At 35.3% G+C, this 17,025-nt stretch overlaps 1 protein-coding gene and 1 long non-coding RNA gene across 2 annotated transcripts; one reads left to right on the forward strand and one right to left on the reverse strand.

Moving 5' to 3' along the window:
• Positions 1-1,941: 1,941 nt before the first annotated feature.
• Positions 1,942-4,032, forward strand: LOC124442430. The gene is made up of 2 exons (XR_006947243.1): positions 1,942-2,152; positions 3,730-4,032. It is a non-coding gene; the product is annotated as an uncharacterized LOC124442430 (long non-coding RNA).
• On the reverse strand, positions 3,978-16,650 carry LOC124442429 (NADH dehydrogenase [ubiquinone] 1 alpha subcomplex subunit 9, mitochondrial-like). Its single transcript, XM_046992928.1, has 12 exons — positions 16,588-16,650; positions 14,339-14,391; positions 13,751-13,868; positions 13,199-13,296; positions 12,101-12,192; positions 10,679-10,820; positions 8,646-8,748; positions 7,986-8,056; positions 7,204-7,277; positions 6,794-6,889; positions 6,366-6,432; positions 3,978-4,264 (listed from the first exon to the last, which is right to left on the reverse strand). The coding sequence occupies exons 1-12, from the start codon at positions 16,634-16,636 to the stop codon at positions 4,088-4,090; spliced, it is 1,140 nt and encodes a 379-aa protein (XP_046848884.1). The 5' UTR covers positions 16,637-16,650; the 3' UTR covers positions 3,978-4,087.
• Between the last annotated feature and the right edge of the window lie 375 nt (positions 16,651-17,025).

A 17,025-nucleotide genomic window follows, 5' to 3' on the forward strand; every position in this document is an offset into this window, starting at 1 on the left:
TTGGTGACACTTTCTCTTCGATGATTGACTGTGACAATGAGTGTTTGTTTCATTGTTTGCGTCAACGTTGCCAAGCAACTTTGTAACAAAAAAGTTAGCTGAACTTGCTGATTAGATATTTTGTGATATTTTCGACAATGTATACTTAATGAGTAACATTACTTCGAATATGTGAGCTTCTTCTTCAAAGTAAATTCGACTGAAATGTATTTTAAAATACTACGCAGAAAACATACAGGAACGTTCTTTATTGTTTTCGTATTTTACGCGTAATTTTAGAGCGCCAAACTGTGTAAATTAAAAACACATTGACAAGACGACCGAAAACCGACAAACAAAATGAATTCGGCATATCATTGACGTATTTTTAGCTTTGCAAAAATACGCCTCTATTTATAAATTGGTAAGTGTCGACATCCTTTTTATTTCTCATCTGATCAAAGTCGTTTTGTCATGAAATCAGTGATTGCATGTGAAAGATATCTGACATCTTGAATGACTGCATTGAAGCAAAGTCTGGTAACTATGGTTTCCATATAGTCGAAGATGTGTCGTACATGTAATCTGGCTCTGAATCTATCTCCACCACATTTAATTAAGATGTTGTCACGCCAGACTAACGAGCATATGGATATTTAAGCTTGAGATAGAGAGATGGAAAACTTTCGTGAATAATATACAACTCGATACTTTTAGTAATGCAACGTCCGCGCGACGGTGCGATTGTTCACGAAAAACCAATATTTTTAGGTTCTTGACTTTGAGTTAGCTAAGATAAAAAATTTCCATGGAAACGTGAACATAAAAATGATCTTATCTATTGAGCTATCATTTTAATCATAAGCTATCGCTAATTTCTTTGGAACTTAGCTACATTTTCACTGTTAAATGGAAAAGAAAAATAAATAAAAAACACTAACCCTAAGTTTTTCACATATTCAGTTATTACGTGTTATCGATTATGGTTAGTGCTTGCAACAGGTGGCATCTTTATTTGTCAATAAATCTTTTTTCGTCTGAACAATGTAAACTTTACCAACAAAAAGTAAAAAGCATTTTAAGACAACATTCACACTTTATCGTTGTAATAACGTCATCGTGTTATTCTAGATTGTTCGACGCGTCTATCATACGAAATTTTTCACATATCTTAAACATCTCGAAGCTGTAATGGACTGTTTTCTCAACATTAACATACAGAGAAAGAAGCTTAATTCATCAATGCCTTTATGAATGTAAATAAGAGAATTTAAGGTCATATTTGATTCTGGAGAGTAGCTATAAATGCTCCAAATAAGCTAATTCATAATGATACATGCTTCTCGTATGGTTATATGTAATATTGAAGAAAAATTTGCCTTAGCATACGTCACATTGAGCTGTCGCATAAATTATACCGCTTCACACAAAATTAATGCACTTGGTAATTTCAATTCACAAATTGGGATAATCGCGGCTTGGTAGTGTATCTTTCGTGTATTTTCCTTGTATATGTGTCATAAAGTTACTTAGACCAATAACGACAAAAATTTGATAAAAGATCCTTATCATTCAGAACAAAGTTGAAAGATGAAAGACGTTATTGTAAGCTTCTACAAAGCAATATAATTTATGCAACAGCTCAAACAAAAGTAAGGTATGCGCTCACAAGCCTTCAAATATACATAGACCCCTACAACAAGTATGGGTGTATGACGTACGATATGCCCCCCACTGCTCCGCGGTTCCTGAAATGCAAAGCACGAATTAATTATGAAACGCTTGACCAAAGTGAACCATTGACGAAACACAAAAACGCCCATAGTTCCAAAAACAAGCATTTAAACATCATTATTATTCACCACGTAAGCAATGTCGCTTTGGATTGGTCGACCACCTGCAAATAATTCTCAATATCTGTGCGTAGACGTCATATATAAAGATGATATTATAATAGTTTCTACTATGAGCTATGAACGCCATTAAAAGCCGGTTTTGAAAAAAAAATTAAACAACGATGTTTGCCACAGATTCTAAAAACGATTTAAAAGCTTTTAAACAAAAAGGATGAGGAAACACTTAAAAAGCGGCGAGGCTGGCTTTCAACATATTTACAACACATTTAAACAAGACAAACTTGAATAAACCGCCGGACAAAAACAAATTAACGAAGGTTTGAAAAATCTTTTATATTGATATGTTTAAATATTTCAGTTAGTTAAAGTGAATAATAAAACAATTCTTGAACTCGGCTGTCGCATGATATCAAGAATTATTCAGACCTCGGTCAACACTTAGCTTCGCTTCGAAAGATAACATTGACCTACGTCTGAATAGTTCTTAATTTCATGCTCAATCTCATCCAATAATTATTTATTGTGAATAAAATCCATCGTGTAGTTTATGGATATGTTTTATTTCGGACAATAAAAATATTCGTGGCATAAGTAGCTAACTTTAAGCAGAGGAAACTGTTAAATTATCAATAATTGTTGTCACGTTTTTTTTATGAAGTTTTGAAAAACGGACTAGTGAGTTGTTCATACAACAAAATGTTCAGGTGTGTTTCAAATTATACAAGAGGGCATAAGAATTTGGGAATCATTCTCGTTGTTTATGTTCGATTACTGCTAAACATTGCATTTTCGCCTTTTTAAAATGTAAGAAATGCATTTTTTTAAAGGAAAGACCATATCAAAGATAACATCGCTCGTTAGTGGAGTATATTTGCATTTTAGAAGCGTCATAGTAAGCAATTGACGGTGTTTTAAAACAACGAACGATTTTCTTTTTTAAAAGAGCTAGCTATCAAGTAATTATTAAAAAGACAATCCTATCCATCTTGTTCCATTCTTCTCACTCAAGAATATAGCATGGGTTATGGTTGCAGTAGTACTAGGATATTACTATAGAATTTTGTATTGTTATTCAGCAAGTGTTGTCTGGAATTTACGTCAGAGTTCTCACGTGGTCGTTAACCAAACATGAGCAATGTTAAACAAGGCTTAGCGTCAGGATTTTTTATCCATTTCACAAATTCTTTCACGATTATCATTCTACGTCAAAAGGTTTATCAAAGTCGTTCAAAATAAATATCAAGCTTAGGTGTAAGTAAGCTGTACACTAGGTGGTAAGTATGAATGTTTTTGCAGTGCGGTGTTTGAAATTAAATGAAGATATGATCTTCGCACTTTGCTGGACAATTTAAGCAATTGTCTCAGGACCTGAAAAAATCAGGTGACTCAACGGGATTCGAACCCATGACATTCCTTTCACGAGAAAACATGAGCCCAACAATATTGACCTGCTCACCATTGTGTGACTTCATAGCTCAGTTGGTCAGAGCACTGCACCGGCACCGCAGAGGTCATGGGTTCGAATCCCGTTGAGTCACCTGATTTTTTCAGGTCCTGAGACGATTGCTTAAATTGTCCAGCAAAGTGCGAAGATCATATCTTCATTTAAGGTGGTAAGTATCTTACATGGAATGCAAATTAAAAATATTAGGACCATTCTGTAAGACTAAATGAAATCTTAAGATATTCCTATTTTTAACCTGGATCGGTACAAGGTGCACGCAAAATAAAAGGAATTTCAATTGAGTCAATGAATCAAATAAAATAAACTGCAATAGTGGATTTTTTCCACAAGAGGTATTCAAATTGGCCAAAAAGTTATATTGAAATTTGTCTTCGCACAAGTGCACGAGTTATCTTTCCTGTTTAAAATTATGTAATCATTCATTTACAGATTTGCTTGGTCATGTCATGATGTTGTTTGATCTTGCCAATCAAGCCTTGGACCTACGCGTGCGCAAATGTGATGTAAAAATTACGGATCGCGCTTGAAATGGGACCGAAGTCTATTCATGGCAACTAAAGGGTGCATCGAATTCTCGATTCACCTAGTTATTTTTGAAGCTAACCTTGCCCTTCAGATCACGAAACAAAATACACTAATTAATCTGTAAATAAAATAGATTAGACAACTACGATAAATTACTGTAAAAAAATTTTTTTCCGAAATAAAATCTAGATCCTCACAGTAAAAAAACAGGCGATACATTCTGCATCCCGTAATAAAAAATCAAAGGATCCCACTGCAATAGCTATACATACGCAGTGGTCGGTTTGCACTTTTCTTCTTCGTCCAACGCCTCCTCAAACGTCCATAGGTCGCGATGACGCCGAAGCACGGTTATGGCCGCTTTGTCAACAGCCGTGGGCTCAATACCAAGGTCTTGGAGTCGGGGAAGCCCCTCGGTCGGTACGTCAGTGTTGAATTGCTAGGATAATATTAAAGAAATGAATGAATCAGTGGCCGAAACTCGCATAAATGTGCATGCTCAACTTGCAACTAAATTGATAAATTACAAAAATTACGTCCGATGCTTCCATCAAAAATTGACATTTGTATTTGCCAGTGAGGTTTGTTTCAAATGTCAAACGCATTAGAAAATGAGTTAAGATTTCTTTATATATTTTGATATTAATGATTTCTTAAACATACGACTTATTGAACACAAACGAGCCAAAAAGAAAGAAACAAAAAAAACATTGCTAAACACCACCGACTGACTAGACTCAACATTGACTGAGACTCGGCAAAATTCACTATCTACAGCACTAACTAGAGACAGGGGCGAAGTTAGAAAGTCAATTGGGAGGGAGGGGGTAAATATTCATATAATCAGCTGCGATCAACTTATTTTTTTTTCAAATCAAAATCGCTTTCAAAAGAAATCAGTCAGGAAGAGCTGAATTCAAGAATATTCACCCCCCGCCAATTAACGTTCTAGCTTTGCCGCTGAATAAAAAAAATGCTTATAGTAGAAAGTTGGTGTACCAACTTAGAACAAAATCCGTTGAACAGACCACAAACATTATCGGCAACATGCAAACGACTTATTTACAACCTCAAACACAAGACCAAAATTAAGCATGACACTTGAAACTATTCCACGAGAACAATAAAGCCATCAGGTAGTAGTACTCAATAAAGTCATCATGGAGTAGTACTCAATAAAGTCATCATGGAGTAGTACTCAATAAAGTCATCATGGAGTGGTACTCAATAAAGTCATCATGGAGTAGTACTCAATAAAGTCATCATGAAGTAGTACTCAATAAAGTCATCTGGTAGTAGTACTCAATAAAGTCATCATGGAGTAGTACTCAATAAAGTCATCATGGAGTAGTACTCAATAAAGTCATCATGGAGTGGTACTCAATAAAGTCATCATGGAGTAGTACTCAATAAAGTCATCAGGTAGTAGTACTCAATAAAGTCATCATGGAGTAGTACTCAATAAAGTCATCATGGAGTAGTACTCAATAAAGTCATCATGGAGTAGTACTCAATAAAGTCATCAGGTAGTAGTACTCAATAAAGTCATCATGGAGTAGTACTCAATAAAGTCATCATGGAGTAGTACTCAATAAAGTCATCAGGTAGTAGTACTCAATAAAGTCATCATGAAGTAGTACTCAATAAAGTCATCTGGTAGTAGTACTCAATAAAGTCATCATGAAGTAGTACTCAATAAAGTCATCATTGAGTGGTACTCAATAAAGTCATCATGGAGTAGTACTCAATAAAGTCATCATGGAGTAGTACTCAATAAAGTCATCATGGAGTAGTACTCAATAAAGTCATCATGGAGTAGTACTCAATAAAGTCATCAGGTAGTAGTACTCAATAAAGTCATCATGGAGTAGTACTCAATAAAGTCATCATGGAGTAGTACTCAATAAAGTCATCATGGAGTAGTACTCAATAAAGTCATCATGGAGTAGTACTCAATAAAGTCATCATTGAGTAGTACTCAATAAAGTCATCATGAAGTAGTACTCAATAAAGTCATCTGGTAGTAGTACTCAATAAAGTCATCATGAAGTAGTACTCAATAAAGTCATCATTGAGTGGTACTCAATAAAGTCATCATGGAGTAGTACTCAATAAAGTCATCATGGAGTAGTACTCAATAAAGTCATCATGGAGTAGTACCCAATAAAGTCATCATGGAGTAGTACTCAATAAAGTCATCAGGTAGTAGTACTCAATAAAGTCATCATGGAGTAGTACTCAATAAAGTCATCATGGAGTAGTACTCAATAAAGTCATCATGGAGTAGTACTCAATAAAGTCATCATGGAGTAGTACTCAATAAAGTCATCATTGAGTAGTACTCAATAAAGTCATCATGGAGTAGTACTCAATAAAGTCATCATGGATTAGTACTCAATATTGTCATCAGGTATTACTCAATAGCAAATGGTGAAGGTATAAAATATGTTCTACCTTTACCAACCCACGGCAAAAATGATTTACGAAAAGTTCGGGTTACGCCACTGTATACAGTAATTTCGGATAAAGCAAGAACTTACCCTAAACAGCATATCTCGTGTTAAACGTGGATCAAAAATACTTTGCTCAGCTGCCCAAGCTACCAAACTTTGAAATAAACAATGCATAGATAGAACAATGTATAGATGTATAGATTTGCATGTGATGAAGTTAGTCAGGGGAGGATAATGGGACATTACCAAGTTCATGATGCAGCTACACGTTGCACTATTTATTCATCAAAGTAAACTGTATCTTTTCAAAAAGATTTTTGAATTAATTCCTATCCAATAGACTTTGCTACATATGTTTCGTACAACCTGGCCCAGATCATTGGTAAACGAAACGTTTTTATGTTTCAACATCAGATCTCTCCTGATGAAGACGTGACTGGATGGCCTGATCTCAACACGAGCATTGACCAATCAGAACACGGGTTTTACTTCTGCTATTATATAATAACTCTTACTTGTACAGTGGTCGAGGAAGGTTGTAATGTCTAAATTTTCGTCGGTTCATTCGATAGATGTAATCCAAGAGATCGAAAAGAAAATACTCTTTCGGGCTGTAAAACAATGACAGAGTTTAAAAACAGATCTGTGTGCAATGCAGAAATGATTAAAAAGATATATATATATATATATATAAGAAGTTTATATGTGATGATTCTCCGTATAAAACAGTGCTCGATGCCCAAGAGCAGAGCGTAAATATATGTAGTGATGTTGAAAAAATCACGAAAACTACAGATTCATTCCGACAAGCCTGTTTCGTGATTGCTCACTCTTCAGGGGATTGTCAGGATGAATCTGTAGTTTTCGTGATTTCTTTCAACATCACTACATATGTATATATATGTAGTTGGAATCTTTATCTCACCCAAATAATTCATAGGTATTTCCTGGCTTTCCTACGTACATGGAGTTAATGATCGCTTTGGCAACATCGACAACCTATAGAAAAAGTTCAGTACTAAGTGAACATTATAGAAAGCTGGTAGAAACTAGGAGTCTACTGTTACTGAGGACACTAATGTCATCAAAAAGTCCAAAGTCACGATGGAGATTAATGACACCAAAGAATTTAGCGTTACTAAGGAAACTAATGTAACAAGAGTTAACGAAAGTAAATGGTTTGTATCGTTACATGTTTGTAAATGTAGATCGTCCAGGTTAGTATAGTCCTGCGCAGGACTGTTTTTGTTGTTGTTGATTGACGTTTCAACAACCTTAGCGGTAGTCATCTTCAGAGTCAAATGAGGAGTAAACGTCAGGTTAGCCGTATTTGTTATCTGGTTCTTATGTGATTGTAAAGAGTGTAGTGTTACTAAGGAAACTATTCTCACCAAAGAGTCTAGTGTTACTCTAAGGAAACTAATGTCCCCAATGAGTCAAGTGTTACTAAGGAAAGTAAGGTCACCAGAAGAGTCTAGTGTTGCTAGGGAAACTATATTGTCACCAAAGAGTCTAATGTTAATAAGGAAAGTAATGCCACCAACGAGTCTAGTGTTACTAAGGAAACTATATTGTCACCAAAGAGTTTAGTGTTACTTAAAAAACTATTGTCACAAATGAATACAAAATCACAGCACACGTTGTGGTGAGTAATTTCAGCATGATTTTCAAGCTAGGGTCACGAAATAAAATTTTTGTTTATCTTACGAAAACTGGTCTTTTTCTCGTGTTCATACCCCCATCGATTAAAGGAACGCCAAACGGAATATTGCGAAAATCTAAAAATGTAAACAAATAAGTCTCAAATCTCGATAACTATGAACTGTGACGTCACACATTGCCTTTGCTTCAGTGAATTGCAGTGAACAGTCTTAGGAATAGCAAAATAATCTATGAAGTATATTCGTACTTTACGAAGCGTTTTCGAGAGTAAAATATCGCCAGTAAAAAATCTGTCGAGTCCCCAAACGAAAGTTAAAGGAAGTCGAGCAAATTTCAAGCCGCACTTTTAACTTTTCAAAAACTGCCCCAAAAATTTTTGTGGAAGAATATCTGTAAAATATCGACAAAACAAATACTTTCTTCCCTCCACTTCTCGCCCTGTTACAATTACATACGGTCCATCGAGCTCAATGTAAGTGCAACGCTACTGCCCGCCAACTTTGAAGCTAGCAATTAAACTACTCCCAATCACGATTCAAAGAAAGTTCATTTGCGACGATGGGCTAGCCTAACAATAATATATTTAGTTCAATGTGTCAGTCGGACGCGTTTACCACGACCGAAGCGTTTTCCTTTTTATTATGGTCATTTTAGATCGATGTAAATCACGAATGAAACACAAAAAATTGAAATGCAATAACGTACATGAATAATAGTTGAAGTACTTGTCTTCGTGACCGTAAACATCCGACGGTCGTAGAATAATGGCGTCGGGAAATTCCTCTCGTACGGCCTTCTCACCCCGAGCCTAATTTAAATGGACATTGTTAATGTTATCGAAGTGAAAACTAATCACCATCACCTACTTCACCAAAGTTCATTCTTAAAGAATGAGTCTCACAGTAATGCTTTGCGCGCTTAGCCATGCAGTGGCAGCCATTTTCGGGACACCTTAAAATGGAGGCACAATGCAGTGATATGTCTACTTCGACTGCTAAGTCGACGGTAAAACGTGGTCGGCAAAGAAATGGAAAATAAATAACAAAGACTGAAATAAATAAAGATGTAGCTATTCATATTTGACTAGCCAGAAAACAATTTTTGAGCACGTTTGTCGATCGATATAAACAGGCTTGTACGTAGGTCGAGTTGGTTTGTAGCAGTTTGTACTACAATCGGTTTTTCATGATCATATTGTTCGACTGGTGATCCATAATAGTTTAAATCTTCTTCCTCTTCCTAGCGTGATACAATGAAGTCTGGGTCTCATCTTAAATCCCGACATTTTTTTGCAATATTGACTATATTGTAGTTTTAAATATAAATATTAGAGCCCAACAAATAATTTTGAATATAGCCATAAACAATTTGGTTTTGTGAAATTTATTAAAATAGCGACGTTTCGTCTTGACTCAAGACATCTTCAGACTAATAAGGAAGTTAACAAAAATTAAAGATGTGTATAGAGTCATTTACATAGTTTGAGATATCAGATTACTGTAGATGTGTAAGTGTGATGTGATGTATAGTTAGGGTGATGTGTTGAGACTAGAAAATCTTAAGAGGGATGGAGCTGCCTTGGGTGTTAAGTGAAGCTTTTACTTTGGAGATGAGGAGGCTTTCGTAGATCATGAGGTCGATTGTGTCGGAGCAGTATGAGATGATTTTAAAGTCGTCTGGCGAAGCAGGGTGGTTGGAGGAATTACTAGGTTGAAATAATACTTGACATTTATGGGTTAGTATAGCGTTTTCCAGTCAAAGGAGAAATCCCAAGTGTTCCGAGATTCTGGTGTGTAAGTGCCCAAATACAGTGCTGTAGAACTAAATTTATCAGGTGGGGGGCCTCTTGACGAAGCTGAAGCCATGAATTAAGAAAAATTACCCATTTCAAAGGTAGAAGGGGGCTCCTCCCCCAAGCGCTCCCCATTTCTACAGCTCTGCCCACATACGACGCGGAACAGCATCGACACGTGTATAAAATAAACAACACCAGATCTCACAGACTTGGGAATTTTATCCTTAACGGGGGAAAAATAAAGAGATTCGTGTGGGGATACGAAAGACGAATCTGACATGAAGATGAGGGAAAGCAACGTTGTAGAGACGATTGATTTGTGTGCGGATTTGTAAGGAGTGACAGCCGGTGATTGGGAGACAGAAATACACTATTTTCTTTGGGACACTAAGGACGAGTGGTTTCTGTTCGAATTTTGTGTCAAGGAAACGACGGACAATGTGATCGAACATATTACCGGTGAATGCGGGTTTACGATATACGGAGGTGGTGAATTTTTCGTTTGAGCGGTAAATGTCAATGTCTAAAAATGGCATTCGTCCATTATTTTCCGTCTCAGAGGTGAAAGTGATGTTGGGGTGTTGATGGTTGATGTAGTCAAAAAGAAAGGGACGTGATCAAGTGATTTTAAAAGGAGGAAGCAATCAACGACATATCGTCTGTAGTAAACACAAGCGCGCAAGGCATTACTGTGAGACTCATTCCTTAAGTTTCAACCCTTTCCCTCGCAGCTTTGCCGCATGGAAACATCAAGGAAACCATTCAAAACTTAAAGAAACAAAAATTTGGGAAGTACAGGCTTAATAGCCTGTTCCTTTATTAAGGAGAAACTTCGCTGGCCATTATATTAAGGAAAAACTTTAGAAGAATCACCCAACCTTCCCCCTTATCCGCCATTACGGTTTACTGTGATATTAACTGAAACTCTACAATGTGTACCTACCTTCGACTGTAAGAACTGGGACGTAGATTCTTCGTTAGCATTTAATGCGGACACGTGAATGAAACGGTGGACTCCAACCTGTTTTGCAGCGCGCGCGATAGTTCTGGCACCCTCCACATGACAATCGTCGAATGTGAAATTTCTAAGAAAAACGAAAAACAACATAAGTAATTCAGGCAACAATAGTAGAAAGACAAACAAATGACTTCAAACGAGATAAGTAAATGCATGGAATGCATTTATGGAAGGCATGCAAAAGGCTACAAAATCAGGGGCAGATCAATGCTCATTTGACAGAAGGGGTGCAGAATTGTTTTCATGTATATTTATTTCAATTTAAATGTTTTAATGAAAAGACGAATGATAATAATTAGTTGGAATATAAAACATAAATGGTGGTAATATAAAACATAAATTTGCGTTTGAAATGAGGCCATAGTTTCTAGAGGGGTTGGAACCCACCCCTACATAGACATACCCACCCCAAATTGGTAACCCACCCCTACATTTGGGTCCAAAATTTCCTTACCCACCCCTACATACGAGCCGAAAAAAATTCGTTTTTTTCTACAGGAAAGCTGATTTTAGACTTATTTATGGTCTCTCTATGCATACTATATACAACACTGATAAAGTCTATGTATTCACTAATATTGTCAATCAAGCAAGTTCACCAAACTCGCCAATGGCTGATGCAATCAATGGCTGATGCAATAACATGGTGTCAAATTAGGGAGATATTTTTGGTCCCTTATAGGGTAATATGAAGATAGATGGGGGCAATAACATGGGGGCAAAAATTGAGTGATGTTGAACTTTGAAGTTATTAACTTTTTTTATCATAGATGCATTTAATCTATTTTTTAATTTTTCTAATAGGGAAAATCTCGGAACCCACCCCTACATAGACATACCCACCCCTAGTTTATAACCCACCCCTAGAAATTCAAAATTTTTTCGACCCACCCCTAGAAGGCATTTTTGAAAATTCCAAGATCCCCCCTAAATTTAGGGGGGTAGAAACTATGCTGAGGTGAGAAGTTCTACCTTTTCTCAGTCATAATGGACAATTTCCCAGTATGTAAGACTGGCATATAATCATCTGCAGTACGTAACACTATTATAGAATTTTTTTGGGGGGCTAGAGATTTTTTTCTGGGGTACGCATCCCCCCGCAGATTTCCTTCCTTTTATACAAATTTTCCTACAAAATACTAATAAAACAAAAAATTCAAATGTGATTATTGTTTTGAAGCGTGTTTTCAAAAATCTCCCACTCACAAAGTTGTCTGACATTTTGCGACAATAAGATGTCACCAAATTAAAATCCAAAGTAGTGCAACCCCCTGTAACATGAAGTCACTAATTTAGAATCCCACTTAGTGCAACCCACTCTCTAGCAAAATAGAGAGCACGTGTTACCTTGTGCAAAACGTTTTTCCTATGAGATTGATGACTACGTTTGAATGTTTCATCATGTCGGCAACGCTATCTACATCGCGAAGGTGGTATTCCTAAGAAATAGAGAAATGGATCAGTGAATAATTTTTTGGATGATGATAAACAATGATATAGTTTTAACTACCAGATCACTTCTATAAGACACCAAACTGGAGAATAAAAGGATCGGCTTTAACATCATTACTCTGAGACATTACACAAGAGACGATCAAAACACTCTTCCCAGCGAAAATGTTTGTTTGCGTTAATGAAACAACCGGCAATTTCTAAAGTATCCGTGATAAATTATTCAATTTAATGAAAGCGTCCTCTGTTAACTATTTTTAAAGCTGGCTCTCAATTGTCCTTGCCCGTCGCAACATTCCGACGTCATTCAAGATTAGTAACATATATATATTGTATTGACAAGTTCAATGACGTCACAAAAGTAAATCGCGTCACACTTTTTTCACGAGCGACAGAGCCCATCATAAGGGCATTTTTGCCCACTTCAAACTACCATAAACATGAAAGATTTGACAAAAACAAAAACGTTTTCACGGATACGTTTAATGGGCCAACAAGTATAACGCCAATAAAACATTTTGCTAGTGACGGTACTTTATATTTCAACACCAGATCATTTTTGATGCTGAAACAATATTGGACTGAAGATTGATATTTGCCTAATGTATAGTATTATTATTTATAAAATAAAAAGATTAACATTTTTATTAATATACAGTCTGCAGCTGTTTGTAATAGCCACTTCAAACTGATTAAAGCTCAACCAATCAAATCAATCAATTCATCAAAGACAATTTGCAAATCAATCATGAATATATGTTAAAGGGAGCATTAAAACGTTTGTTTTAAATTTGCCTGTTTCGTATTATTGTTATTTTACAAAAGAAATAAAAGATATTTTTTGTGTTTGTAGAGGCTTGTGAAACTTCGAAGACGTTTGTGAGAACTTGCACTGATCAGCTCACGAGTTCTCCAAAAGGTCTCCTCGGTTTGCATAAGCCTGTACAAACACTGTAAACAACTTTTATTTCTTAAAAGTAACAAGATACGTACAAAAAACAACATTTGTCCAAGATCTCCCATAACTTTGAGTGGATTGTAATCATATTCATTTCCACGATAAGGTATAACAACCTGACTTCCCACACGACCTAAAACAAATCAAATTCTCATCAATAAAACATTTAAATATCTCGCCCGTCAAATGCGTGACACAATAATTTTGATAGCATTCTTAGCTCTAAGCATAGTTAAGCTGTAATAATCTATCTCAAGAGAATCTTAAGTTCAACAAAGTGAAATAAAGTTTGATTGTTTTTTCTTTGCCGCCATAGCTTAATCTGACTGCAAAATTTACCAAGACTGTAAAGCAAAAAATACGTTATTCATCGTGTAGGCGAGATAAATAACATGTATTTAATGTTGAGTCAAAAATGGGTTGACTTCCAAAACTAGAGTTACCGATGCGCGTTTGCGGTAGCATTACAAAAACTTGCAACAGGTTCAACTTGTAATGACTTTACGAAGTGACCTGTTTTGAAATTCATGACAACATGAAAGTTGAGTAGGAAGCCTTAGCAATCCTTCTATCGTATTTTCACTCACCTAATCTGTTGACAACATATCTTCCAATAAATCCAGTTGCACCAAAAACCGTGGCGACAACACCGCTAAAGGACGAGCGACCGCCTTTTCCAAGTTTCGGTTCAAAATTTGAATAGGTCTGTATAATATTGAATGCAAAAACGTAATGGGTAAAATAAGTGGTCAGCGGATGAGACTTATCAAAAAAACGCACAAAGCCGTGCTATAAAATACTATGTGCTAACTGACATATTGAACTAAGAATAACTGAAAGGCTACCTTCTGATGTTTCGATAACACACGAAATGAAGCCAAATTTTGCGTGATTTGATCTGACTCCCAGACACGCGTGTAAGAGAGTCAAATCGCGAGTTCAGCCTCGCGATGCGTTTTTGTAAACAAAGCGAACAAGTTAATAAACAACATGTTTATAAGGGGAATTTTGGCAAAGCTACAGAAACGAAAATCATCCGATTTTTTCTGTTTCATAGGATTTGCTGAAAGATTTTTAATTATACAAAATTGTTGGGAGAGGGGGGGGAGGGGCAAGCACTCAGTACTTAAGTTCTATTGTGAATTTCAGATAGTTGACCTTGTCCGGCATCTTACTTTGGTTTGGATAAAATAGGAGCTTGGACCAACATACTTGTGAAAAAGACTACCTGCAAATGAAGTATTGTATCAGATCATTAACTTAGGGCTTAAGCAAAAAAATTGAAAAAACTCTGGGATAATCAAAAGACAAAAAAAAACAATATTTGAGATCAATTGTCATTAACATCAGGGAAATATTTTGATAATGAAAAGCAATTACTCGGATGTCAAAGTAAAACAATGGCTTAGACTATACCACAGTTAAAACTACCAAATAATAAATTAAAAGTAAATACAAGGTGTCTCAAAAAAAGTGCTTATTTTTGAAATCAGCTTATGTTTAGAATTTGTAAGTTTCTGCAATAACTGTCAGCTGATTTTAAAGATTAGCAGATTTCTATATAACACTCTGTATAATAAGCCATGCCATTTTCTCAGCAGATGAATACAAACTCAAAATACAAGTACTTTGTTCAATATTCAGGGGGCAAATACTTAGTCTAAATGAGACTAACAGAAATAAATTTGAGCAATAAGCCACAAGTTCAAGGCTACTTTTCAAGGTCGGTAAACATGCAAAATTAAAATGTTGATGGCGAAACAACTTAGGCTAAGCTTAGAATGTCACTATTTTAGGCTTCTCAAATGATTGACCATTGTTGTAGACATTTCAGTTAATTATGAAACACTTACAAAAAGTTTTCTGGTATTTGTTAAGTGACTGGTGATTGAAGAGCTTACTAAAAAGTGATAAAATTATTGTTCGAAAAGTCCTAGAATTCATATCAACAGCATTATTTGACCAAACATCATGTCCACTGAATGTATGGATAAAAGAAGAATCTATGCACAATGGGATGATTATCAACAAGCCTTCAAAAACAGACTTCTCCAGCATGCATGCATCAGCATCAATAAATCTCAAAAGGTATCATACAGTTTATAGTTCAAAATTTCTCACTCTACAAGTAAAAAGAAAACATATTTGATGTGTTCTGTGAGCTATATAGGCATTTCCTACACCACCAAACAAAAAAAGGTGAAAAATACAATCTTGGGTCCAAGTGTGTTTGGTAATTATAAAATATATGAGATTAATGCCATCCCATTGAAGTTAGTGGTTGGCAAGATTTCATGAAAATATTGATACTTCCCACAGTGGTAATTTAGCAAACAGTACTGATACTATATTTAGATTTCAACTATTTTGTTATGCGATAAGGAAATTGCAGAGAAAATTGTTCTGATGTCTCATGTCTGCATAGAATACATGGCAATTTATGCAACATGAAGGGTAATTCATGCAGACATGAATGTTAATATATTAACATCAATGTACGTCCATGGTTTGAAAAATACAAAATTGGAAAATATAATAAATGCAAAAAGTATTATACAGTCAGTACCAACATTGGTTCATATCAAAGATATAAATGAAAACTAAGCAGTTTATGGCATCATATAACAGTAGTATTGAATTATAAAATGCTAGTACTAAATTTAAAGTTCCAAAGTGACAGCCAAAAATGAAATATGAATAAATATTTGCAAACTAAAAACATCCAAATTTCAATATTGAGTATCAATGATAACAAAGACTCACTCACTGCAAAATGATTTATTAAAAAATAAACAATGATAATGCTCTGAAATTTGGAAAGCAAGACCAAAACTTGCTTGACAGCATTTTTTAATGCTGTCATGTGCTTCCTGTATCTTTATACCAGGCAGCAGCAAAGTCAGACTGTTTTTTACTCTCACATTGCATAATATTTTTGCATATAACCACGAGAAAAGAAATGAACGGATTTCATTTTCCAAAGAAATGAGCATTAATTCTGCTGAAAAACTTGGATTGTAGGAATAAAAGATTCAGCAGGCTTTGCCACTGCTTTTAAACTACCACAATGTTCGAAGCTTGTGCTGAACTGAGGTTTTAGTTTCCTTTATTTACTTATGATAAAAAATTTATTTCACAGGTGGAATTTTTCAATCTGTAACAACTATATCTGCTTTAACAACTATACCACACTTGCTAAAAACTACGATACAGTTGTTCAGTGGAAGTTCGATCTCAGTATAAATCGATAAGTCAAAATAAATTACAGTTGTTACACGGTACACCAGCTCATTCTAATAAAGAGCATAACTAACAATCCATTATGATGTATTTAGCTTAAATAATTAAGTAAGGATATTTTAAATTTCTTTGGATTTTTACAGAAAAAAAAGCAGCATTCCATACAGTAACATTGTAAGTTTACCTGAAACAAAGGAACATTTTTGCTTTAGCATCAGCATTGCCTTCGCCATCTTGTATGTTGACATATATTGTTTATTATAAAAATAACATGAAGTATGACCACATATTCTTGCTAATTTGGAAGAAAGGGTCAGTGAACTCCATATATATATATGTCCTGTGTCCCAAGTGCAGGAGTCACCATATTAATATGGTGATAACCGGGAGGGCACATTGTATATACACTTTGTATAAATATATATAAACTTCTAACATCTTGTTAATTCTGTCCAGTACTTTCCTGCTAATTTTACCACTTTCGGATTTTGTTATGTAAACATCACGAACGTCCTACGACAACATCACAAACGCCGAGAAAAACATCAACTTCTAACATCTAACTGGTAACTATACATCTAACTTGTAACTATACATCTAACTTGTAACTATACACCTTGAT

Source organism: Xenia sp. Carnegie-2017, unplaced genomic scaffold (assembly GCF_021976095.1).
Source record: "Xenia sp. Carnegie-2017 unplaced genomic scaffold, XeniaSp_v1 HiC_scaffold_20, whole genome shotgun sequence".
Taxonomy (NCBI): domain Eukaryota; kingdom Metazoa; phylum Cnidaria; class Anthozoa; order Malacalcyonacea; family Xeniidae; genus Xenia; species Xenia sp. Carnegie-2017.

Bases quoted from the DNA above. Each gene is read 5' to 3' on its own strand.
- LOC124442429 (XM_046992928.1), bottom strand. From the start codon at position 16,636: ATGGCGAAGGCAATGCTGATGCTAAAGCAAAAATGTTCCTTTGTTTCA. The intron at 13,869-14,338 runs GTAAGATGCCGG...AATATTATACAG, and splicing joins CCTATTTTATCCAAACCAAA to ACCTATTCAAATTTTGAACC. The intron at 8,057-8,645 runs GTACGTTATTGC...TTACATTTTTAG, and splicing joins GTACTTCAACTATTATTCAT to ATTTTCGCAATATTCCGTTT.